We start from the raw sequence: 24568 nt of genomic DNA, 5'->3' as shown, positions 1-24568 counted from the left end.
ACTTTTTTTTGGGGGGGGGGGGAAGGGTGAGGAAAGGGAGGAGTACACTGTGCAAGGGTACGGTGGGTGGTAGACCAGTTTCCACCGGAGCTGAAGTTCTGGGCATCCCGGGTGGTGCGCGGGTTCTGCTTCGGCTGCAGAGGCAGGGGGCGGGGCATGGGCGGGGCCTGGGCGGCATCCTGGAGAGGAGGCGGAGCCGGAGCGCACGCCGGCGCTCCCACTGCAGTAGTTGTAGTTAGCAGGTCCTGGGGCAGCGGAGCGGAGGTCTCAAGAGGGGTGCCGAGGTGATTGGAAGACTTCTGAAAGACCAAATAGATTTCGGAAACCAGAAACGCTCCTGGGGAGAAACGGGGGCTCTAGGCGCGCGACGATTTCTTCGCACTATCAGGGAGCGCTTGCAGGGTTGGTTCCATGGGCAGGATTCCGAGCTGCGATTCCCTCCGGCCCCCTGGGATTTGTTACCTTCTTAGTTCCTTGTTCGCCGGACTGCTCTTACCACGGACAGTCGCCTTCAATCTGGATGTAATGAACGCCCTGCGCAAGGAAGGCGAACCTGGCAGCCTTTTCGGCTTCTCGGTAGCCCTGCACCGACAATTACAACCCCAACCCCGGAGCTGGTGAGTCACCATACCAGCCCAGAGTCCCCAGGCTCAAGCCTTGGGCTACCCTTCTCCCAACTCCCAATCTACCTGTCTCTCAGACTTTCAATAGTGCTCTGCCCACAGGTGTCTCACACTCTAACCTGAAAGCTTGCCTGGTCTTGTCCAGATCCCCAGACCCAGGATCTTGCCTTGGGGATGTATTGGAGAGCAATGGTCTTGCCAGAGACTCCCTTTCCTCTGCCTTTCCCTTCAGGGTGCATCCTTGCTCCAGTCCTGCATCTCTGGCTCCTCTTCTTCCTCAGAGCAGCGAGCTGCATAGGGCGAAAGGAACGGGCAGGACAGAGAGGATGAGGGTGCTGTGGGAGGAAAAGAGGAGACAACAACTAGGTACTGCCAGAGCATCTCCCTGAGATGGAGTGAGGGCTGCTGGGCCCTGGGAGGCCAGGACTGATGCGGCTCAACACAGCAGGGAGGCTATAGGAAGACTGAGGGGGCCTGGCAATCTGCAGTGATGGTTTGGTCAGAAACAGCGGCAGGAAAACAGAGACTCCGAGTAGTAGCAAGGGATGGTGGCAGCTGTCACCACTGCTGCGAGAAACAGCAGCAGCAGCAGCAGCAAGATCCAGTAAAGATGCCAAGTTGCTTCTTGTCCTCCTCAGGGAATGTCCAGCTCCAGAAATCTCCTCAGTAGTGGGAAAAGACAAGCAGGAGTGTAATGAAGAGGACAGTTGTCATCTTTTCAGGACTCCTGGTAGACAGATACATTTGCAGCTGATTGCGTTTCCATACCCTTGGTTCTTACCACACAGGAAAAGCGGCAAGAACAGGAGAAAGCTTTCCACCCCCTCCTGCCAAGGGGCATTCCCCCGCCCTCATAGCCAATGTATAAGCCACATTTAGTGTCCATTACCGGGATCAATGCTGTCCCCAGGGACTGTCTTCTCCCCTTACTATTGGTCTGGGGGCAGAAGGCAGGGACAACACTTTATTTCTCCACACCCACTGGAGGTGGGGGGGGGAGCCTTAATCTTTCCCCTTCCATTATTCCTGTCACCTGGGAGAAGGCTGTGCTCTTTAAACCTTTGGGAAAGATAGGAACCAACCGATGTCTCAAGCCATCAACAAGCCTTACCGTTACCCATCCCTCTCCCCTTCCTTCCCTCCCTCCCTCCTTCCTTCTGCCATCTGCTAGAGTTCCAGGCCCGGAGGCCTTTTTAGGACATGCCGAACTCTCTGAGTTATTTCCAGGCAAATTCTCGGTTATTTTTAATAGCTTGGTCTCTTGTCATTTTCCCCTTGTCTGAAGGTGGCCCCTGATTCTGTCTCTAGAGCCAAGTTGGGGGTATTCCCAGAGGGGCCTGACCATCTGGCTCCATTTCGCTCCAGCAGGGGGCATTCCTCTGACTAGGGGCATGGAGAAGCTGCGGCCTTGCTCAGTCCCTCTTTAGACCTTGTTTTCAGTCTAGCCTAGAGATGAGACTCTGAGGCCTAACCTTGCTTTGCTTTGTTTTTATTGCTTCATTTATTCCCATCAACTGAGAAGCAGAGGCAGCAGCATCACTATCCCATGGGGTTATGGGGGGGGAGATTAAAAGTTCTTAATATACGCAGACTATTTAGACTAGCACAAGACCTGAGGTGAGTGTTTGGAAGTGTTCGTTGTGCTAGATAGAGCTCTTGTGCTGGATTCAGAGAGCCTGAGAGCAGCAACATCACAGCCGCCCGGATCCAGAGAGGCTTGGGGCCACTCAGACTGCTCTGGGCCAGGGAGGGGCAGGCCAGGGCCGAAGCTCTGGTAGGATGCTCTAGTAGTGTTCTACTTATTGGGCCCCCAGGCTCACTTTGTACCCAGCAGCCAGCACCGCCCCCACCCTCGCAGTAGCTGGAGCCCTGGCTACTGTTCTGTCTGAAGGCCTGGGGCGGTTGGATTTCTGGGATGAAGTTTGAGAGGAGAGTGTGGCTGGAGTGGGGTGATGGACGCTCTTATTCCAGGAGGAACTGGCTGGGTTCTTACTTCCAGGAGTGGGACTGGGCACTTAGCATTGGTCCATTTTTCCCTCCTTCCGGCCCTCGACCTCCAGGGCAGGTGTGAACACTGAACACTCACACTTATACTTCTTTGACTGTGCAGTTGCACACTAAGCAGTGGGAGGCCCTGGGTGTCTCTGTGCGTCCACCACAGCTGTGCACCCAGTAATGAGTCCCGACACTTCCTTTGGGGCGAGCCCAAAGACTGTAACAGATGACACCCGCTGTGTTTGCAGCTGGCACACTGCAGACCCGCGAAAGTTGGAGTTTGTTTTCCCTGGGCACCATCACCTAGAGTTCCTAGGGTGTCATTTCCCCCTCCTCTTCCCCTGCTGGAGTGGTCTCAACCTTCTGAAAACAGGCCAGGCCTGTGCACTGACCCGGCAATTAGACAGATGAGGATCTAGGGGTGGGCAGGCTGCGCCAAGTATTTGAATGCATTTGCTCACCTGTAAGATAAGAATCCTTATCTTACAGGACTGTGAGATCAAGTGGGATGATGCCTGTGGCTCTTCTAGGAATCCAAGTGGGGAGTGGTAAAGGTTAATTCCTTCAACCTCTGTCCAGCCCGGGGCCTGGCCTATAGTAGGTGCTACATTGTCTTACCAATCACTGCCTGACCCAGGGCTTGGTGTATAACGGGGTGTCAGCAAACAGTGGTGAAATGAATGAGAATATATGTCCTCTTTCTTCCCGCTTCCCCCATTTTAAGAGATTTTTTGGTTTTATATATATATGTATATATATGCACACACACATATGTATATGTACACACACATATGTATATGTACACACATATGTGTATATATATATACATATACATATACATATATATATATATATATATATATATATATATATATTTGCCTGTGTGTATGCACTGCTTGCATGGCTGGTGTTTCTGAAGGCCGGAAGAGGATGCCAGATTCTCTGGAGCTGGATTAGGTATGATTGTGAGCTACCTTGTGGGTGCTGAGAACAAAACCCAGGTCCTCTGCAGGAGCAACAAGTGCTCTTGACTGTCAGGCTATCCTTCCTACCTCTTCAAAGATTTATTTTTAATTTTTTTATTTATGTGTTTGTGTGTGTTCCCTGTGCCCATATAAATTTATGTGTACCACGTGAGGATGGGTGCCCGTAGAGGTCACTGGATCCTTGGGAATGGGACTTAGAGGCAGCTGTGAACCACCTGGTGTGGGTACTGGGTACAGAACCCAGGCCCTCAGCAAGAACAGCAAGTAATATTGACGGCTGGGCTATCTGTCCAGCTGCGTGCTTCCCCGACCCCGCTTGACACTGGCTCTGACACGAGGTGACAGCTGCTAAGTTAAGGGACAACAGGAGCTGTGGGAACCTCTCCCCCACCCTACAAGGTTTGGCTCAGTGCCCCACAGATGCCTGTCTGTAATAGTGTCCGACAGTTGCGGGATTTGCCCCCAGGATGGGAAGAGTGTGGGAGAGAGGACTTGGGACTTGTCCTGCTGCCTACTACTCTTGAGCCTTTCCTGAAGAGAAGGTCTCGGTTGCCATCTGGGTATCAGTTACCGCACCTCACTTCCCAATCACTCCTGGCTTCGGGGCCCAGTCCTGAGGGACCCAGACAGCCTCCATTCCCAGCACAGTCCCCCTCTGGGGAAGACGCTTTGGCTGTAATCATGGAAAATTGTTCTGCCAAGAAAGTTTTAACTAAGAAAGAGGCTGAGGGGATAGTGAGAGAGAAGGGTAGGGGTGGAGGGAGAGGAAAAGAGAAATTTGTGGATGTGGGAGGCGAAGGTAGCACAGGGAAGGGGATTCTGGACGTGGGAAGGAGTTGGGGTGGTGTTAGCGGCCACCAGAAACATTTCCCCATTTTCCTGCTAATGGGAATGACTGAGTTTGGGGCTTGCAGAGCTACCCAGTGGGTAGGGTCTCTGCTGGGCACATGGTGAAGGGGAAACAGGCCTATTTCTAGCCTCTTGCCTGGCTTCTTGAATGTCCCTGAGCCACTGCGGTACCAGTCTGTGTGCCTGGCGCTCTTGCTCCGGGCATTCTTGCTATCTCTGGCAGGCTTTCAACTGGACCAGGGTTAGGGAGGAGGGTAGTGTCTGAGGCTGGGGCCAAGCAGGGGGTGGAGAAGCTTGTCGGGAACAGGTGCTAGGGACGGGCAGTTCTCTTAAGCTGGCGATGCTGGCAGGCTGCTCTGGCTGGCATGTGTGTTGACATGTGTATATCCATTCTTTCTGTTGGTCCTTTATGCAGAGAGGGAGCACAGATGTAACATGACTGTGTGCCCAGGTCTTTAACATACCCTTGCCAGAATTTAAGAAAAAAATGGCTTTTATTTTTTCTCTTTAGTACCTAGACACTCTGCTTGGCATTGAGGAGTTGGGGTTAGGGAAGCTCTGGAGTGGCTGGAGTACCCTGGCCTCTGAATCTAGCCCTTGTCCCACCCCGCAGGCTGCTGGTGGGTGCTCCCCAGGCCCTGGCTTTTCCTGGGCAGCAAGCAAATCGCACTGGAGGCCTCTTTGCTTGTCCCCTGAGCCTAGACGAGAGGAACTGCTACAGAGTGGACATCGACAGAGGAGGTGTGGCCTTGGCACGGTGGAGTGGGAGCAGCGCGTGAAGAGGGGAGGGCAGGACTTGGTCCCTTGTTCCTTCCCCTGAAACCCAGTGTCTTGCTTCAGCTGATGTGCAAAAGGAAAGCAAGGAGAACCAGTGGCTGGGAGTCAGTGTTCGGAGTCAGGGACCCGGGGGCAAGATTGTCGTGAGTACTGCTTCCTGTGACAATGCAGAGGCTCTGACGGTGTTTGTGTGTGTGTGTGTGTGTGTGTGTGTGCGTGTGCGCGAGCACATGTGTGTGTGTGTGTGTGTGTGTGTGTGCGTGCGTGCGTGCATAGAGGCACACCTACAGAACACAAACTAGACACCGGGTGATTCCTAGAACCATTGGTTGATACATGAAATTATAAGAGACAGTCCCTTTCCTTATCCGTTTTAAAACACCCACCTCTTCATCAAGCTCTTGTCAGATTCCTACTGCGAACATTGCTTAGTTTCGGACATTATGCTAACCTCTGAAAGAGGACACATGAAGACAGTGGAGACCTCGGCGCTGCCAAATAGTTCTGGAAATGCTTGCTTTGTTAAGACAGAATCTCACTATGTAGACCTGGCTGTCCTGGGACTCAAAGAGATCCTCCTGCCTCTGCCTCCTGAGTGCTGACTTAAGTCGTGTGGCATCATGCCTTTTAGTTATGACAACTCTTTTTCTCGTCTGGGTCTCTCACTGACGTACACAGGAGTCGCCATAAGGCTGAATGTCCCCAGTGCTCACTAAGTGGTCTAGTTTCTAGTCTGTAAGTCGGAAGGAAGAGTAAGAGAAAGGACCGCTGCCAGCATGGCGCATCGAGCCATGCTTTTGGGAAGAGGGAATACTCAGGACAGATATTAGGATGTCTTCTTTTGTGAGATGATGACAGTTACGAAGGTCTAGGGACAGATGACTCAGTAGCTTTGTAAGCATGCACATCTGAGTCAGATTCTGAGAATCAACAACAACAAAGCAATGTTGCTGGATTCTGAGAACCAACATTGGTAAAGCAACATTTGGAGGTTGTGCTTCTCACCCTTGCATTAGGGAGCGGAGACAGGAGGATCCCTGGGACCTACTGGTCAGCCAGTCTAGCCCAATTGGAAGGGTCCTGATCCCAGGGAGAGACCCTGTCTAAAAAAACAAAGCGAATAGCTCTTGAAGAATGGCACACAAGGTTGTCTTCTAAGTTTCACATGCACCTGACACATGTGTATGCACACTGATGTTGCGTGTATGTTCCCCTGCACACATCTGCATGAACACACACACAACAGCATGTTTCGAGATTGTTACACAATCAGGGAAGCCCGTGGTCTATGTGCTGTTATGTGTCTGTGAGTACCCAGGTAGAAGGTAGGATAAAGCTATTTTTCTTTAAGTGGCCACAGATGAGGTACCGGAAAAAGGACCTCACACTGGCTAGGTGATGGTGTTCAAGTGATGCCGACTCAGGGTTGTCTGTGTGTGCACGGGCATGTGTGTGTGTGTGTGTGTGTCTGCCAAAAGTCTACATGCATGCGAGCCGCTTGTAGGTCCCTGGTAAACGCAGGGGAATGACCTGATCTCCTGTTCTCTCACAGACCTGTGCACACCGCTATGAGTCTCGACAGAGAGTGGATCAGATCCTGGAGACTCGGGATGTGATTGGCCGCTGCTTTGTGCTAAGCCAGGACCTGGCCATCCGTGATGAGCTAGACGGTGGGGAATGGAAGTTCTGTGAGGGGCGCCCCCAGGGCCATGAACAGTTTGGGTTCTGCCAGCAGGGCACAGCTGCCACCTTCTCCCCCGACAGCCACTACCTCGTCTTTGGGGCTCCAGGAACCTATAACTGGAAGGGTGAGTCATTCATTGGGGAGGATGAAGGAGGGGCCCGAGGCCCCCTCTTACCTCAGAGATGGGATTGCTGGCAGCAGACGAGTTCATTGGCGTATTGACCCGGGGCACTGCCATGCCTTCCACTCCCATCTTGCTAGCACATAAATAAATGGGGTACCTACTCTCCATCGCATGCTCATGTTTATCTACATGTTGGCATGAGTTCCCACATGCACGGCGGGGCCGGGGCCTGCATGCTCCAACACAGCAGCCCGCACCTCATCACTGCCATTCCTGTCTCTGCACGCTGCCACTGGCTGAGCTGCCACTCGGTGAGTGTGATGCCATGTTCTGGGGGACCCTAGAAGCTTGGGCTCCGGAGTTGGTGGAGGTGGGGCTGAAGAGGAGGGGCGGGGCTTCCCTGTGTGCCCATCCAATGGTGTCTGGTCTGAGGGGTGAGCCTCTCTCCTGCCTTGATACTAACAGGACTGTCCTTGCAGGCACCGCCAGGGTGGAGCTCTGTGCCCAGGGCTCGACCGACCTGGCAGACCTGGACGACGGGCCCTACGAGGCAGGGGGCGAGAAGGACCAAGACCCCAGCCTCATTCCGGTCCCTGCCAACAGCTACTTTGGTAGGGACCCCTCCCTGGTCCAGAACCACTCTAACCCTCTGCTCCTTTCTCTTTTCCTCTTTCTCCACACTCCCATCCTCCTGTCTCTGTCTTTCTGTTGTTTTGCCTCTGGCTACTTGGTTTCTCTCACTTTCTTCCTCCTCTTCGTCCCCTTTCACCTCCTTCTGGCCTTTCTACCTGTCTCTGTCTCCTCACTCTGTGCCCCCTTCTCTTGCTGGCCTTTCCCTGGTGTCTCTTCCCGACCTGCCCCCCCACAGGGTTGCTTTTTGTGACCAACATTGATAGCTCAGACCCTGACCAGCTGGTGTATAAAACTTTGGATCCTGCTGACCGGCTCACAGGACCAGCCGGAGATTTGACCTTGAATAGCTATTTAGGTTTGTAAGCTCCTGCGTCCTGGGTCCTGGGGTTTGGCCCTGGCTTTCCTGCTTCCCTCCTAGGGAGTATTCTTTCCTTCCTTGTCCTCTCCTAACATATGCCCAGGGAAATACCTATTGGGCCCAAACTGCAGAGGAGAATTAGGTACATGGGCAGGCCTGAGGGCTGTGAGCCAAGCAAGGGTCTTCATGGAGGAAGACGCAGGTGGAGCCAGAGGGCAAGGGTTACCCTGGTTGGAAGGACAATCTTGAGCTCTGGGGAACTTCCTTTGGGGGTGCATGTGGGCTTATGATTGGAGGAGCTCCAGCCTTGTGGGTCACATCATCATCCAGGATGGAATGAGGTCCAGGAAACATTTGGGTGAAGCAAGCTCTGCTTTGTTCCCTTGTCTTCCTCCCATATCTGTAAAGACTTCCTCCTCTGCAGGATTTGGGGGGGGGGTAAAGAAGGTGCCTGGGATGCCAGTGGACCTCCTGGGTGTGCAGAATGGGAGGGAATCCTCTTCTCCAGTTCCCCAGGTTGGGCATGAATGGTGGAGGCTCTGGTCCAACTCCCATTGCGGTGCCAGTCCCTCTTACCAAGTCACCAAGCTTCTCTGTTACTGCCCTTCTCTCTGCTCGATGACACCTCCCTATCACGTCCTGTGTCTCTGACCAGGAGGGCTGTAAGGGTTTCTAGGCCCTGGCGGCGGCGGAGGAATAGCGCAGACATAGTGGTAGTGACTGGGGAGCCACTCCCTCGTGGCGCCAGGGGAATTCCCTAGCTTCCGACTCTCGGAGAATCACTCATAGTAAGGGATTTCCTCACCTAGGTTTCTCCGTCGACTCTGGGAAGGGTCTCTTGCGTGAGGAAGAGCTGAGTTTTGTGGCAGGGGCTCCCCGCGCCAACCACAAGGGGGCTGTGGTCATTCTACGCAAGGATAGCGCCAGCCGGCTGATACCTGAGGTCGTGCTGTCTGGGGAGCAGCTGACCTCTGGCTTTGGCTATTCTCTGGCTGTGGCTGATCTCAACAACGACGGGTGAGAGGGGACTAGAGGAGTGTGTCCCGGGGTCCAGGAGTGGCTTCTACACTTTGTCCCGACTCCATTGGTCTAGAGGGCCCCATGCTGTCTCCCTCTTCTACAGCTGGCCGGACCTGATTGTGGGGGCCCCTTACTTCTTTGAGCGCCAAGAAGAGCTGGGAGGTGCCGTGTATGTGTACCTGAACCAGGGTGGCCACTGGGCACATGTCTCCCCTCTGCGGATCTGTGGCTCCCCCGACTCCATGTTTGGAATCAGCTTGGCTGTCTTGGGGGACCTCAACCAAGATGGCTTCCCAGGTGTGACTGGGATGGGGAAAGCGAAGCTCAGTGTGGGGAGGAGCTGAGTCGGGAGTCGAATCGAAATCAGCGGATTCTATAACTCAGCCAAGCTGAGCTAGCCATGTCTGGAGGGAATGCCAGGAGGATTTAGAAAGATGGGTGGAGCTCCTCAATGAATTAGAATTGGGTATGGACCTTGTCTACCGTCCTCCGCAGCCTCACAATGCTTCTCTTATGCCCCCAGATATTGCCGTGGGAGCTCCCTTTGATGGAGATGGGAAAGTCTTTATCTACCATGGGAGCAGCCTGGGGGTGGTTGTCAAGCCCTCACAGGTGAAGGGATTGATGTGGAGGAATGGTTCCGGGTGGAGTAAGGACTGCAGAGGGCAGGGTAGGGAGGACTGGGGAAAGTGGGGCTCAAGGATGGGGTGACCCCTGCTCTCCAGGTGCTGGAGGGCGAAGCTGTGGGCATCAAGAGCTTTGGTTACTCCCTGTCTGGGGGCCTGGATGTGGATGAAAACTACTACCCGGACCTGCTCGTGGGCTCCCTGGCTGATACTGCCGCGCTGTTCAGGTGAGCCTCCAGCCTCTCAGAGCCTCCCTGTGGGTCTGGCCTCTTTCCAGTCCCACGCCTCGTCCTGCAGAGTGTTCCTAACCCCACATTCTTGTCTTCCCTACCCAATGAACTCTCCACACATAGGGCTAGACCCGTTCTTCATGTCTCCCAAGAGATCTTCATTGCTCCGAGAGCCATCGACCTAGAACAACCCAACTGTGCTGATGGACTCTCAGTCTGGTGAGGCGCGGCCAGAGGGACTGTGCCAAGGAGGAGGCCAGTGCTGGCTTCCCTTCCCCTGCCCCTCTTCCCTAGCTTGGGTCTGGGTTTTTCTACTTGCAGAAGTAGGGTTTGGGGTCTTGTTTGCTCAAGAGCTTCCCCTTGCCCCACAGCGTGGACATAAGGATCTGTTTCAGCTACGTTGCTGTGCCCAGTAGCTACAACCCTACTGTGGGTAAGTGGAATCCTCACTCACCGCTCTCTCTGATGGCACCCCAGGAACAGGGTCCTCAGCTCACTGGGTTCCCTCTTCTCCCTCCACGCCACAGCCCTGGATTACACCTTAGATGGGGACACGGACCGGAGGCTCCGGGGCCAGGTTCCACGAGTGACTTTCCTGAGCAGAGGCCCGGATGACCTGAAGCACCAGTCCTCGGGCACTGTGTGGTTGAAGCACCAACAAGACCGAGTGTGTGGGGACACTGTGTTCCAGCTGCAGGTGACACCGCCATCTGGTCTCCAAGTGACATTGTATTACATGTCTCCTCTTCTCTAGAAAGACAAGCTTCGGGCCACTGTGGTCACACTTTGTTGTGAGCTCTGGGCCCCAAGGGACTAGAAAGATGCTCAGCAGTCAAGAGATTGTATTGCTCTTATAGGTGATCCAGGTTTGGGTCCCAGTGCCCACCTTGGGTGTCCAGTAGTGCCCTGCAACTCCAGCTCCAGGAGACCTGGCACTCTGTGGATTCTTTGGATTCATGTGTTTATTTATACTTACATACAGACACCACACACACACACACACACACAATTAAAAAAAATAAGAAAAGCCTTTGTACTTGGCAGCATATATACTAAATTTGGAATGACAGAGAAGGCTAGCATGGCTTCTGTTTAAAGATGACACATAAATTTGTGAAGAATTCCTTATTTATTTATTTATTTATTTATTTATTTATTTATTAAAAGATCTAGGCACTGAGCAGTCCCCGGTTTCAGCTCATTTCTACACACTTTTGCCTCTCTGCCTGATTTTTTTTTTTTTTTTAAATGAGATGGAGTGTCTGTATGTAGCTCAGGCTGGCCTGGAACTTTTTATATAGGCCAGGCTGGTCTAATTGTGAGATCCCACTTCCTTAACCTTTTTGGGTGCTAGGGTTGTGGGTATGACCCACCACATCCAGCTAGTACTCCTTGCTGTCTTCACACATCTGTGAAGTCTGGAAGTTCACAGAGGTGGTGTCTGCTCCTCGCTCGACGGGAAAGCCTTTTCTGCTATGTTCTCTCTCATCCTCACTGCTTGCCCGCTTGTATGTCCATCTCACTCAATTTCTTTCTAAGCTTGAGAGTCTTCAGTGTACTGGTAAGGGCCTTGATCAGGGCTGGGACTGGGGGTGGTTCCAGTGAGTAACAATACTTCCCTTTCAGGAAAATGTCAAAGACAAGCTTCGGGCCATTGTGGTGACCCTGGAATATAATCTCAACAGCCCTCAGCAAGCTCCTGACCAGGGGCTCCCCCCTGTGGCTCCCATCCTCAATGCTCACCAGCCTAGCACCCAAAGGACAGAGGTGAGCACGGGGGGGGGGGGGGGAAGGAGCTGGGAGGGCAATGGTCCTGGTGCCTCCACGGTGACACCTGCTTGCAGCTTGCAGAAAAAGCTCTTCCGCACACGTAGCCCCAGTACAAGCCTTATATGTAGGCACAGTAATACCTCAAAGGGGAAATGGCTCAGATGACCATGTGTTCCTTCGTACTCTAAGAGGACAGTGCTCCTGCTCCCTCACTCCCTGTAGTTGCTCATGGTTCTGGGGTGATCCAGGCCTGGTGTCTTCTGAGATGGACATCAAGCCTCTTAAATCTCCTTGCCCCCATTCGGCTGGAATGGACAGCGTGCAGCTCACTGCGTGGTTCACATGGTAGCCCAGTGGTACCTGTCACGGCTTTTCACAGTCTGTGCAGTCTGGGCGGGGCACTGTGGTCTGTTTATGGACCAGCCTGGAGTCCTCTCATCCCATGTTTCACGAATGCGCCGAATGCCTTGGTGACACATTTGATTTCCACCTTAGACGTGATCTTCTCCTGAACACTCTCCTCAGATCCACTTCCTGAAGCAAGGCTGTGGTGACGATAAGATCTGTCAGAGCAACCTGCAGCTGGTGCAGGCCCGGTTCTGTTCCCGGATCAGCGACACCGAGTTCCAACCTCTGCCCATGTGAGATGGGTGCAGAGTACACGTGTCGGGGAGGAGAGGGCTAGGCCTCAGCCAATGGAGGAAGCTTCTTCAGAGGGGTCAGACAGGGCTCTGATTCAGAGGACCGAGCGAGGGGCAGGGTCCTGACCAGAGAACAATGCTCCTAGTCTGTATTTTATGGACACGTCAGTCATCACATTGTGACCCCTCTGTGGCTCCACATTGTGAATGAGAGCGACCTCTCTGGGTTGCTGTTTAGACCAGGTCAGAAAGTGGTGGAGTTAGCATAAGAATGGAGGTCCCCTGACTCAGCTGGCTGGTGTGTGGTGTTGGGGACCTGGAGTGAGAGGAGAGGCAGTGAGCACTTGTTTGGGGGCTGGAAGTAGACAGGGGGTAGGAGGCTCGGATCCTACGGTGAGTTGGGTTCCATCTTCCAGGGCTGTGGATGGGACAACGGCCCTGTTTGCGCTGAGTGGGCAGCCGTTCATAGGCCTGGAACTGACGGTCACCAACCTGCCCTCGGACCCGGCCCAGCCTCAGGCAGATGGGGATGACGCCCATGAAGCCCAGCTCCTGGTCACCCTACCGGCCTCCTTACGCTACTCAGGCGTTCGAGCCCTGGATTCTGTGGTAAGAATCTGGCCTAGTGTGTTCCTTTAATTTTTATTTTCTTTTTGTGACTTTTTAAAAAAGTAGTTATAGGTCTTATGATGTTTTCAAACCTGCATGTCACTGTATTTAGCTCATCAAAGTCACTCCCAATATTCTCCCTTGCTGTCATAGTCAGGGTTTCCATTGCTGTGGCGAGACACCATGGCCACGGTAACTCTTGTAAAGGAAACACTTAATCAGGCTGGCTTACAGCTCAGAGGTTTAGTCTGTTATCTATCGTTATGATGGCATGCTGGGATTAAAGGTGTGCACCATTCATCACCACCGCCCAGCTCCCCCTTCCACTTTCATGACACATCTCTTTATTTTTTTTTCGAGACAGGATTACTCTGTGTAACAGTTTTGGTTGTCCTGGCACTCACTATGTAGACCAGGTTGGCCTTGAACTCACAGAGATCCGCCTGTCTCTGCCTCCTGAGTGCTGGTATTAAAGGTGTGCACCATCCAGCTAGATTTCTTACATGAGAGAAAGCGAGATGTTTGTCTTTCTGAGTCGGGCTTGTTTTGCTTAATGTGGGGACTTCAGGTTCATCTGTTTTCCTGCATATGACGTAGTTTTCTTCTTCTTTATGACTGAGTAAAACTCCGTTGTGTATTCACAAGAGATGAGATCTTGAGGGCTTCGGGAACCCATACTGACCTATCCTTTCCTCCCTGATCCAGGAGAAGCCGCTCTGCCTGTCTAATGAGAATGCCTCTCATGTCGAGTGTGAACTGGGGAACCCTATGAAGAGAGGTGCCCAGGTTGGCATGTCTAGCCTTTTCTCTGTCTGAGTGGCCCATTCTTAAGACCCAGCTCCCGTCTGACTCACCTGCCGTTCCACACTTGGCAGGTCACTTTCTACCTCATCCTTAGCACCTCTGGAATCACTATTGAGACCACGGAGCTGGAGGTGGAGTTGCTATTGGCCACGTAAGACTGGGAACAGGTCGGGTGACTTAGAAAGGCTTCAAGTGCCCCGTGGAGGTTCCTGTGCCAGCGGCTCACATGTCCCCATGTTTGTATGCCAGGATCAGTGAGCAGGAGCTGCACCCAGCCTTTGTTCGAGCTCAAGTCTTCATTGAGTTGCCGCTGTCCATTTCAGGGTAGGTATTGCTTGCGTGGGTCCCTCTGCCACCCCCAGAGCTTGGGCTTGGCCTTACCCGACCTTACCCTCTTGGCTCCATTTGCCGCACCCCAGACCTCCTCAGCTCCTCTTCTCATCTCCCCACAACCAGGGTGGCCACTCCCCAGCAACTCTTCTTCTCTGGCGAGGTGAAGGGAGAGAGCGCCATGCGATCTGAGAGGGATGTGGGCAGCAAGGTCAAGTATGAGGTCACGGTAAGCATCCTGTCATGCAGTCCCAGAGAAGAGGCTTTAGAGATTTCTTAATGTTTTGGGCTCTTCCCCACATGGCAGCGTGGTGGCCCTGGGGTCGGGCAGACATGGCTCTAAGCACACGTTGGTGCTGGGATTTCAGGGAGTCATCTGGACAGGCCGTCTCTCTGGCAGATCTGAGAGGTGTTGGGAACTCAGAGGAACGGCTCTGCTGTGGCTTTCGCTGGAATGGGTTCTTGGGAGAATCTATAACTTTCATCAATACTTTGTCCTGGCTCGTCCTAGATCCCCTCACACTTGGCCAGCTTTTCCTGGAGAATGAGCAGAGAACAACGCCCAGTCTGGTCTAGATTGTGCGGCTCTGCTCTGCCTCCCGAGGGTCCTCCACATCAGCCTTGCCTCTCTCCCTGTGATGTAGGGACCACTCAGAATCCGAGTTTCATTTCGTCCCACTGCTTTGGGCCCACAGGTCTCCAATCAAGGACAGTCGCTCAACACTCTGGGTTCGGCCTTCCTCAACATTATGTGGCCCCACGAGATTGCCAACGGGAAGTGGCTGCTGTACCCCATGCGGGTGGAGCTGGAAGGAGGACAGGGGCCTGGGAAGAAAGGGATCTGCTCTCCAAGACCCAACATCCTCCGCCTGGTGAGGTTTAGGCGGGGCAGGCCGGGTGGAGCGTGGGAGGGATGTCGCACAGCGGGGTTGGGGTATGTGTGGGTGTTGCAGCGGAGATGCCATCTTGGGGGTTGCAGTATTTGAAGGAACTCTCACTGCGCCTTCTAGGATGTGGACAGCAGGGATAGGAGGCGGCGAGAGCTGGAACCGCTGAGGCCAGAGGAGCCTCCAGAGAAGCTGGAGCCCAGCACATCCTGGTGGCCAGTATCCTCTGCCGAGAGAAAGAGAAACATCACCCTGGTGAGGGCAACACGGCTACGGCATGGCCACAGTGAGGGTCAGGGAGCTGGGCATCCACGGAGTCACTTGGCGAGGCGTGTGGCGCTCAGACACCAGGGACAGCTGGAGGGAGACAGTACCCGTGAGGAAGCTCCTGACACCTCAGACCCTGCAACTCCCGGTGTGCACTCCAGGGCCAGCTAGGCAGCGAAGTAGCCACCCTGCTCATGTATTGAAAACACTGCGTTTTGTAAGGAGCTGAGGTGAACTCGTCCTCTTGCCTCCAGTTTCTAAGGGCTGGGATTACAGGCATGAGCCTCTAGGCTTAGTGTTTCGTGTTCTCATAATTAAGATTATAGTATATACAGAAGATTGGCTAAGCTTTCTGTCTATCCCCTTTGCACAGCTTGGCTTCTCACTCTCCCACATAGTTTTGGTATTTAGCTGGATTTGTTGAGTGCTCTGTGTTCCTCCTAGGTTGGTGCAGACAGTGAGAGTGTGGTACAGATGTCACTTAGGGACACTGGGGCTTGAGCTAAGCCTAGGCGTGGGGCATGATAAATACGGAGGTCCTTGGCCAGTCGCCATAAGCGGATGGTGAACTCTGTCGAGTCTCCTCCTTTTTCTGGGCTGATACCTCCCCATGCCCCTTTGATACCTAACCCGAGGCTAAAGAACGCAGGCAGCTGTGCTGCATCTGGAACTCACTGCTGCTGTGGTAGTCATCTAGTCCCGCCTCCCCCACAGGATTGACAGCTCCAAGAGACTCCCTGTTTAACAAGAACCTTGAAATAGTTTCTTTATTTAATATTTCTTTGTTTAGAAACAGATTTTTTTTTCCTTTTTCTTTATATTTGGAGACAGGGTCTCTCTGGTTGACCCAGAACTTGCTATGTAGACCAGGCTGGCCTTGAACTCACAGAGACCCGCCTGCCTCTGCCTCCCAAGTGCTGGGGTTAAAGGCATGCGCCACCATGCCCAGTCTAGAAACGGTCTTGAACTCATGGCAATCCTACCTCAGCCTTCACAGTGCTAGGATTAGAAGTATGTCTCACCATGTCTAGTTATTTATTAATTGTGCTTATTTGTATTTCAGAATCAAGCAGCGCATCATTCTATAAAACACAGGGTGTTCCCTCCCAGCAGGGTTGGAGACCAAACTAGGACCTTTCTATGCCAGGCAAACACTCTGCTGCTGAACTGTGGCCCAGCTCTTCATTCTTTTGAGAGGGGAAGGGCTGCTGTGCTATGCAGCCTGGGCGTCCCTCCAAACTGAAATCCTTTTATTTCTTCTCAGATGCCGGAATTATAGGCGTATGCCCCCGTGCCTGCACTTATTTATTATTTACTTTTTTTCCTGGCTTTATTTTTTTTAAAAATGATTTTATTATTTTAAATTTTCATGTGCATGCGTGTTTTGCCTGCATGTAGGTGTGAAAGCCACATGTACATGTCTTCTTTCAGAGGTCACATCTGGGTGACCATGTGGTATTTTTTCACCTGTACCTGGCTTGTTTCACCTGTGTAATATCTCAGATGTTTTAAAATGTTTTTTTTTTTTTTTTTAAGACAGGGTTTCTCTGTGTAGTTCTGGCTGTTCCTGAACTCACTTTGTAGACCAGGCTGGCCTTGAACTCACAGAGATCTGCCTGCCTCGGCCTCCTGAGTGCTGGGATTAAAGGTGTGTGCCAACATGTCTGATACCACTGGACACATTTGCTAGCTCTGTGACCTGAAGTAGGCTGGTGACCTTCCTCAAGACTCAGCTTCTTCTTTTGAAAAACACTGACGCCAGGCACAGTGGGCCACACCAGAGCAGCCTCAGCACTTAGAGGCCCAGATGGAAAGATAAAGTTGAGGCTAACTTGGGCTGCACAGTGAGACTCTGTCTCAAAAAGAAAGTACCTTGCAGGAGATTTGGAGCTTAACTGAGCTAAGTGCCTGGTAGGTTCTGGGTGCTTGATTATTGAGACAATAAGCTGAGTGGATATCAACTCAGGAAGTCACTTTGCCTTTTGGTTGGGAGTGGAAGACCCCTTCCGATGTGTTTCAAGGCCCAGGTTTGAGGTAGGCAGCTATTTTGGGCCAGAGGGTTAGCCTAGGCAGACTTCCTGGAGGAGAGGAATTTGAGGTCCATTGAGGAGCACGGGAAAGATGGCTACCCATGGGCCTGTTGGCTCAGTGTCTTCCTATCCTTCTCCATAGGACTGTGCCCAGGGCACGGCCAAGTGTGTGGTGTTTAGCTGCCCACTCTACAGTTTTGATCGTGCGGCCGTGCTACACGTCTGGGGCCGTCTCTGGAACAGCACCTTTCTGGAGGTGAGGGCATCACCGGGTTCCAGGCTGGACGGCTTCTGCAAACCCCGTCCCCTGGAGTTTACGTCTGTCTCTTCCCCGTCCTAATGCAGCACTTTCTAAAGCCAAGCCAGGCAGAAACCCCCTCTGCGTAGGCACCATTTCATCTGTGGTGTCAGTGGCTGGAGAGGATCGGGAAGAGCATGGGCATTTAGAAGTCTCCTTCCTTCCCTATCCCTTAGGAGTACATAGCCGTGAAGTCCCTGGAAGTCATCGTCCGAGCCAACATCACAGTGAAGTCCTCTATCAAGAACTTGTTGCTCAGAGATGCGTCCACAGTGGTGAGCTGCCTGCCAGGCTGGAGGACGGGGTCAATGGGGGACTTCTGCTTCCCACTCTCTCCAGCTTTTGACCTGTTGACTCCGTGTTTCTCAGATCCCCGTGATGGTGTACTTGGACCCTGTGGCTGTGGTCGCAGAAGGAGTCCCTTGGTGGGTTATCCTCTTGGCAGTGCTGGCCGGGCTGCTGGTGCTGGCCCTGCTTGTGCTGCTGTTGTGGAAGGTGAGGCCCGGGGAGGGATGGAGCCAGTGGGAACTGGGATTAGAGGAAGGTGGCTGGCCACTCACTCACACAGGTTCATCCAGCAGCTCCTACCGCGAGAACTCCGTCTGCTCAGGATGTTTCGGAGTTGGCTCCCGTGCAGACCTGGTCCTCAAGGCTTGTGTAATCCAGTGGGAGTGCGGGAGCCTTGTAGTTAAGGACGGGGCAGAAGTGTCGAGTTGAGATGGTGGGAACTCAGAAGAAGGAAGGCTTTGGGGGTGATCCCCTGTGGCAGGAGAGGGATGTGGGGAGATGGGGCAGTGTCATGTGAGGCTTCTGGAAGAACCATGGTGGATAGAGCCTCAGGAGTAGGAAAGTGTGGTCCGATTTAGCCACAGTGTGGCAGCAAAGGTTGGGAAGGAAGCTGTGACGGGGGCCTACAGCGTGGAGCACTGGCTCCAGGGAACTGCTTGGAGCTCAATGGGAGCTGCCTCGTATGGGACCGTTCTTGTTCTGACAGAGCTGTAACATAACACTGGCTCAACATAAAAGCACACACATGCACATGTTAGTTCAGGGGCTCTCATGCTCAGGGCCCATCCCTGAGCCACATGCCACATAGGGGACTTGTGCAGAACCGAGCACATCCTTAGGCTCTGTAGCTGCCCTGTCCGCTGCTGTTGGGCAAGGGTGTGTCATCAGCGGGCCAGCTCTGGAGTGCCATCAATGCTGTTGAGAACTTGCCTGGTCTTAGGGACGACTGATGCCTTCTGATCGGGATGCCTGTCCCATGCACTACTCCCATAGAAGGGAGACAGGCAGATACGAAGTCCCCCCTCCCTCCTCAGCCTTCCCATCGTCTGCCTCTTTCCCCTTCTCCCTCAACATCCCAGTGTGGCTTCTTCCATCGCAACAATCCGAGCTCATCACTTCCAACCAGCTATCACCGAGCCCATCTGGCCGTGCAGCCCTCGGCCATGGAAGTTGGGGGTCCAGGGACTGTGGGGTAACTGCTGTGTGTGCATGTGTGTATGAACACGTGTGTGTATCTATGTGTGTGTGTGTGTATGTCTAAGTACAGATCCGGCATCGGGAGGGGCTCAGTAAAGAGAGGGGTGTGTACAAGGGAGACAAGGGTCTGAATATTTGAGGTAAGGAGCGATGCAAAGGTGAAGTTTTCAGTGTGAGCACACAGCCCAGCATGCACAGGGAGCGAGTAGGCCGGGAGTGCCGGCATGTGGGCACGTGGAGTTCCATGCATGTCTTTTCTGTGGGAGCGAATGTGCAGAGGTAATTGCACAAGGAGATCCTGTATCGTATGAGCATGCAGGAGTCTTGGCTGTTCTGAATTTCAGTGTGCAAGGGGCCCAGCACTATCTTGGTAGGTGAGGGGTTAAGCTACTGTATTCATGGATGCAAGGGCCCTGGCCTAAGGGGATGCAATTCAGTGCGCAAGCACACAGGTGTATGGCTATGAATCATCATTCAGGGTTTTTGGGGTGGTCTGGAATGCTATTTTATCCCTTGGATCTTGTGTTCTAGGAGACATTACTGAGGGTTTTTAAGAAACCTGGGTGGGAGGGGAAAGCATGGAAGGCCCTGGTGTTCAGTTTTAAGCCTCTCTTTCAGGGACGAAGGGTATTTCCTTGGTTTTACACCTTGGGCTTCCTTCTGGTCTTCCTTTGGCTGTGAACGAGAACCTTGGACCCTGGTACTGAGGGTAGCATACTTGCCACTGTGCTGGAATTTGGCCAGCCTACCTCACTTTTTTCTGGCGGAGGCAGTGAGGGGCTCTAAGGGCTCTCAGCCCTGCAGGCTTCTTCTCATGGTCTGTCCTGCCGTCCTTACAGCTGGGATTCTTCAAGCGCGTAAAGCACCCGGAGGAGGCCACTGTGCCCCAGTACCACGCAGTGAAGATCCTTCGGGAAGACCGACAGCAGTTCAAGGAGGAGAAGACAGGCACCATCCAGAGGAGTAACTGGGGTGGCTCCCAGTGGGAGGGTTCTGACGCCCGCCCCATCTTGGATGCCGATGTAGCTCCTGATGGAACTCCGGTGCCCGCCTCTGCTTAACTTCCCTTATTCCAGGCCTGGCCTTTGAATCCCTTTCACCCTTTCCCAAGATGGGCTTCTTGGGATGGAAATAGTGGGGTGGGTTGTTGGCGTCACATCGAGATACGGCAGATTCTACTTCCTCTGGGGCACAGACCTCTCCCACCGTGAGAACCACCCTCCAACTTCCCCTTAGAATGCTGTGAGACGAGGGGGCGGGGCGTATCAGGGGTGGGCTGTGGGCGTGCCTGGAAGGATGGGAATGCAGGATGGGGAGTAGGGGTCCCGGTCTCCTTCTCTCATCCACCCTGGATAGCATGTCTTCCCCAAAGTGCCTTAGACAGAGGATCAGGGAGGAGAGCATGTCGCTGTCTCTTGTTGCTGTCTCAGGGGCTCTTCCATCCCTAATCCCCCCTGTCCTCTGACCTTAGTGTGCTGTACCAGCCTAGTGGTTTTTCTCTATTTATTAAAAGAAATTTGACAATAAAAAAAAACAAACCTCTGGTTGCTTTATTGAGTGCTTTTCTCTTATCTTGAGGGTTTGGCTTCCCTCTGCCCTGCTGAAGCTCGGCACAAAGTGGGTGATAGGGAGGGAGGTTGAGGTGGCCTGGCGGGGAACACACGCATCGACATGCGACCAGTTCCGAGGGGCACATGGGTGTAGTGTCGGAAGGACGGCAGTGAGAACTTTACCACGTGGCTAAGGGAAAGGGAGAGTAGAGGTCCTAGAAGGTGGCTGGGCAAAATTTGGCACTGTATAGTTTGGTGCCTCTGGAGAAAGTGCCTCACTGCAAGCGGGACTGAGGCTAAGGGTCACCCTGGCAGCAGCGGCAGGAGGTTTTCTCGTTCTTTGACTGGGGTGGCTTCTGACTACAGGCAGGGAGGGAGCAGAGGGTTATTTCACAGCCTTTCCCATGATGTGGGGCCCCACAGGTAACCACCAGAAGGGAGGGGCCTGCCATTCCATTTCGATATTGGAGAACCGTGCCTGCTCAAGGTCCTTCCAGGTCTCTCTGGTGAGGTGGCAACCATCCCCGATGTGTTTCCAGGTAGGCTCAAAAACCTGCTGCCACAGCAAGGCCCAGCTTCCCCGAGGCTCGGCGACATGCTCCCAGAAGAAGAGTAGTCCTCCCTGGGAGGAGGTGAAGGTCACTTATCCAGTCCATCTCGTACTGTTGGTCCCCATGCCCCCTTCCTTCCTTCAGACCCATCTCTCTGGAGTAAGAGCTTCTGGCCTGAGACTTGGTGGGGGGCAAACTGCTCCTGACATTGTATGTCTAGCTCCCGCCCTCCTCACAGGACACGAACGGAGCTTCTGGTAACTGGGCGGCCATGACTGGTAAGAGATCTTTATAGACTCACTAAAGTGACTTGTACAATTGAGGGTTCTTTCATATGTGTAAGCTTCCGGTATTGTGACATGACACCTGTTGTCTACCGTGTTCATACTCAAGAACTTTGTGATTAAGTTATAAAAAGTCACCCAGAAAGTCTCATTGTAGGGCTGGAGAGATGGCTCAGAGGTTAAGAGCACTGACTCTTCTTCCAGAGGTTCTGATTTCATTTCCCAGCAACCACATGGTGGCTCACAACCATCTGTAATGAGATCTGGTGCCCTCTTCTGGCCTGCAGGGACACATGCAAGTAGAATGCTGTATACATAATTAATAACTAAATCCTTAAAAATAGTAAAAGAAAAAGTCTCATTGTATTTTAAATAAGTTTACAGTCTTGGGTTGGGCCACTTTCATAGTTAACCAGGGCCTGTGGGTTAGACATAGCTGCCAGCTAGAGACCAGCCGCTGCGGAGACTCCGAGACACCCCAGGGTTCTGACTTCAGCAGGGCTCCTTCAAGCTCTCCCCCAGTGTCCTCTTCCCAGAGGAGTCGCTCATTCCCATACTGAATTCCCACTAGACGGTCATACTGTCCATAGCTCTTTCTCCAGGCCACATCTTGTCCTGACTTCCAGACCTGAACTTCTAATGACCTGTGTAGGCTTCTTTGCATGGATGTCTCAGCAAATCCCGAGACCCAACACGTTCAGAACAGAGCTTTCCATGCCGCCTAGTGACTACTTATTTCATCCGCTTTCCCTTCAGTTGTGCAAGCCAGAAACTTTGGAAATGATCCCAAATTCCTTTCTTTCACACCCAGCTCAAACTCTCAGAGACTCTGCTGCCCCCTAACATTTCCACTTAAAGTCTTTGTCCCCCCACTTTCTCCACTAGAACACTTTGATTCCCCCACCTCCTCTACACCGTAAGTCTCCAGATACCAATTGAGACCTCACTGCCCTCACGTCATGCCAGCTCTCCTCACCACTGTACTGAACAGCACCCCCTGTGTTTCTGGAGCATCCATTGCACCCCCACAGATCTCCTATCCACAAGAAGATGCCTGATGTTATCGACCATGGACCATGACGTTCTGATGGCGGTTTTTTTTTTTTTTTTTTTTTGGTTGCCAGAGGGTAGGTTACATCAACTTCCTCATCCAGGGTCCTGAACTCTGGAGTTGCCAATGCCATGCTCACCTGCCCTGGGCCCATACCCTTCTCCCTTTGCTCACCGGCTTCAGGACTCTCTGGATTTCCCGGAGGACTTTTTTGGGGCTCTTTACAGAACACAGCACCAGGGTGCAGACCACCACATCCATGGAGCTATCAGCGAGCTGTTTCATGTCCTCTCCATAGGCCACGATGAAGCGCTCGTACTGGAGGTGCCTGTTCTCAGCCATGCTCTTCGTCAGGAACTTCTCAAAGTTGGGGTTCGGGTCCACACAGGTGACCTTGCAGTCAGGTGGGTAGAACTGGAAGTTGGCGCCAGTGCCACAGCCCAGCTCCAGCAGGGTCACCTTCCCGTTGGTCTCCTTCAGATCTTTTATCGGGCTAAAGAGTTTCCGTTTCTCACCTTCCATTTTTTTGTTGGCATTTTCTGTTAACTTGGCCATCAAGTAGGGGAAATAGGTTTTGCATAGAGGCTGCCAGTAGCCCAGCAGAGCCAGCAGGTGCAGGGGAAGTGTCAGGATCAGCACCAGTAGCTGCAGAAATGGGACCAGGACGTCCATGATAGCAGCTCTAGGTGGTGTGTGTCCCGGGACACTGGTGTTTGCCACTGCCCGGTCTGGTAGATATAAATCTCCCCTCCTCCTGTGACAGGACTTTGCTCCTTGTCTCCTGCCTGGTAATTCTCTTTACTGGGTGGAGCCTGTGTATGAAATTCCTCCAGTAGCATGGGTCACACAGCCTCACAGGCTCTTCAAAATTTTATGTGGGTGAAGGATCATGGCAGTGCCTGTGTTATTGTGTTATGAACAGACAGATGTGGTTGAGTATGTTATCTTACCTCAGAGGAGAGTAGGAAGGGGTTGGGGGGACAAGTTTCAGATCACAGCCTCACAAAGATCCAAGGTTGCGGGCAGAGTCAACTTACTCTTTTCAGGTCTGGCCGGGTTGTGCAAACCAGAAATTCTCCCACACCCCCTGGGATTTTATACTCAGCAGCATGACTTTGCCCTGTATGGTGGCCAAGAAACATTTGCGTAAGCCGCTTTAGGTACTTGAGTGAGTGGCCAGGCCCCTCCCCGGAGGACTTCCAACTGCCAGGCCCTGCTAACAAGGCTGGCCCCAGCCAAGCTCTGGATTTGAAAACCTACCAATCCCTGAATGTGAAATTTCATCATTCCCTGGGCTCACCCCAACCTCAAGACTTGACATCCCACCAATTCCCACTCTGGAAAGTTCCACCCTGGAAAGCTCTGCCCCCAAGAAACTCTGTATAAACCCCATCTTCTGCCCAATCCTCTGCTGCTTCTCGCTTGAGCAGAGGCAGCCACCCTCCTGGACTCTTCCCTCTCAACACATCTCTTGTGTGACTGCGGTGCTCCTTGGCTCCTGACTGCCAGGATACCTTTCCCTTCAGGGCTGTAACCCTTGGGGGAAGAAACATCCTCCCCACCCCAGCAGGAGTAGAACTGTAACCCTTTGGGGGCAGCCTTCCGCCTGGAGCAGAGCTGTAAACTTTGCATTGTGGAAGCCTTTTTCTTCAGAATGTACACAGTGTACACGGTGAGACCTGTTTGGTCATGAGAAGGAGGGAGGTTACTTGTCAGAAGAAAGGCTCTGGGATTGGAACCATGGCTCGGCAGTAGAGGGCCAGTCTGCTGTGCTCGAGGCCTGGTCCTGGAAGAGGACACTTAAATAAACTTTACATATTATATTTAAAAATGTATATATATATATTCTTGCATGTATGCATGCACATATGTATGTATATATGTCTGTATGCTTTTGACTGTGTGTGTGCTATGGTGCAGTTGTGGAGGTCAGATAACAGTTTGAAGGAGTTTTCTCTTTTCAGTATTTGAGTCCCAGGGATTGTCAGCAAATGCCTTTACCTGCTGATTCATCTCAATAGACTCTGATTTTTTTTTTAATGTTATGAGTGTGTATGTATGTGTGTGTATATGCATGTATGTGTGCATGTGTATGTATGTGGGTGT

At 52.7% G+C, this 24568-nt stretch overlaps 2 protein-coding genes and 1 non-coding gene across 6 annotated transcripts; 2 read left to right on the top strand and 1 right to left on the bottom strand.

The window, feature by feature from the left end:
- The first annotated feature begins 217 nt into the window (after positions 1-217).
- On the top strand, positions 218-20802 carry Itga7 (integrin subunit alpha 7). Of its 4 annotated transcripts, XM_050128092.1 has the most exons (26): positions 218-617; positions 5067-5194; positions 5294-5373; positions 6783-7038; positions 7518-7649; positions 7907-8026; positions 8839-9046; positions 9153-9346; positions 9573-9661; positions 9775-9902; positions 10029-10124; positions 10277-10338; positions 10433-10602; positions 11532-11672; positions 12201-12316; positions 12733-12925; positions 13631-13711; positions 13801-13880; positions 13979-14053; positions 14186-14288; positions 14755-14931; positions 15070-15201; positions 17386-17499; positions 17718-17816; positions 17911-18036; positions 19866-20802. In XM_050128092.1, the coding sequence occupies exons 1-26, from the start codon at positions 412-414 to the stop codon at positions 20085-20087; spliced, it is 3528 nt and encodes a 1175-aa protein (XP_049984049.1). In that variant the 5' UTR covers positions 218-411; the 3' UTR covers positions 20088-20802. The 4 variants fall into 4 exon arrangements, with proteins under 4 accessions (XP_049984049.1, XP_049984047.1, XP_049984046.1 ...); XM_050128090.1 differs by lacking the exon at positions 7518-7649; XM_050128089.1 differs by lacking the exon at positions 7907-8026 and having other exon boundaries at positions 220-617.
- LOC126492088 (U6 spliceosomal RNA) lies at positions 10937-11038 on the top strand. The gene has a single exon (XR_007589512.1). It is a non-coding gene; the product is annotated as a U6 spliceosomal RNA (small nuclear RNA).
- On the bottom strand, positions 20556-23205 carry Tmt1b (thiol methyltransferase 1B). Its single transcript, XM_050128093.1, has 2 exons — positions 22637-23205; positions 20556-21198 (listed from the first exon to the last, which is right to left on the bottom strand). Exons 1-2 carry the CDS (start codon positions 23132-23134, stop codon positions 20962-20964), a joined length of 735 nt encoding a protein of 244 aa, XP_049984050.1. The 5' UTR covers positions 23135-23205; the 3' UTR covers positions 20556-20961.
- Between the last annotated feature and the right edge of the window lie 1363 nt (positions 23206-24568).

Source organism: Alexandromys fortis, unplaced genomic scaffold, assembly GCF_014885135.2.
Source record: "Alexandromys fortis isolate MF-2015 unplaced genomic scaffold, M_Fortis_MF-2015_v1.1 scaffold_263, whole genome shotgun sequence".
Lineage (NCBI taxonomy): Eukaryota > Metazoa > Chordata > Mammalia > Rodentia > Cricetidae > Alexandromys > Alexandromys fortis.
The sequence above is the reverse complement of the archived record's forward strand: the minus strand, read 5'-3'. Positions and strand labels throughout refer to the sequence as shown.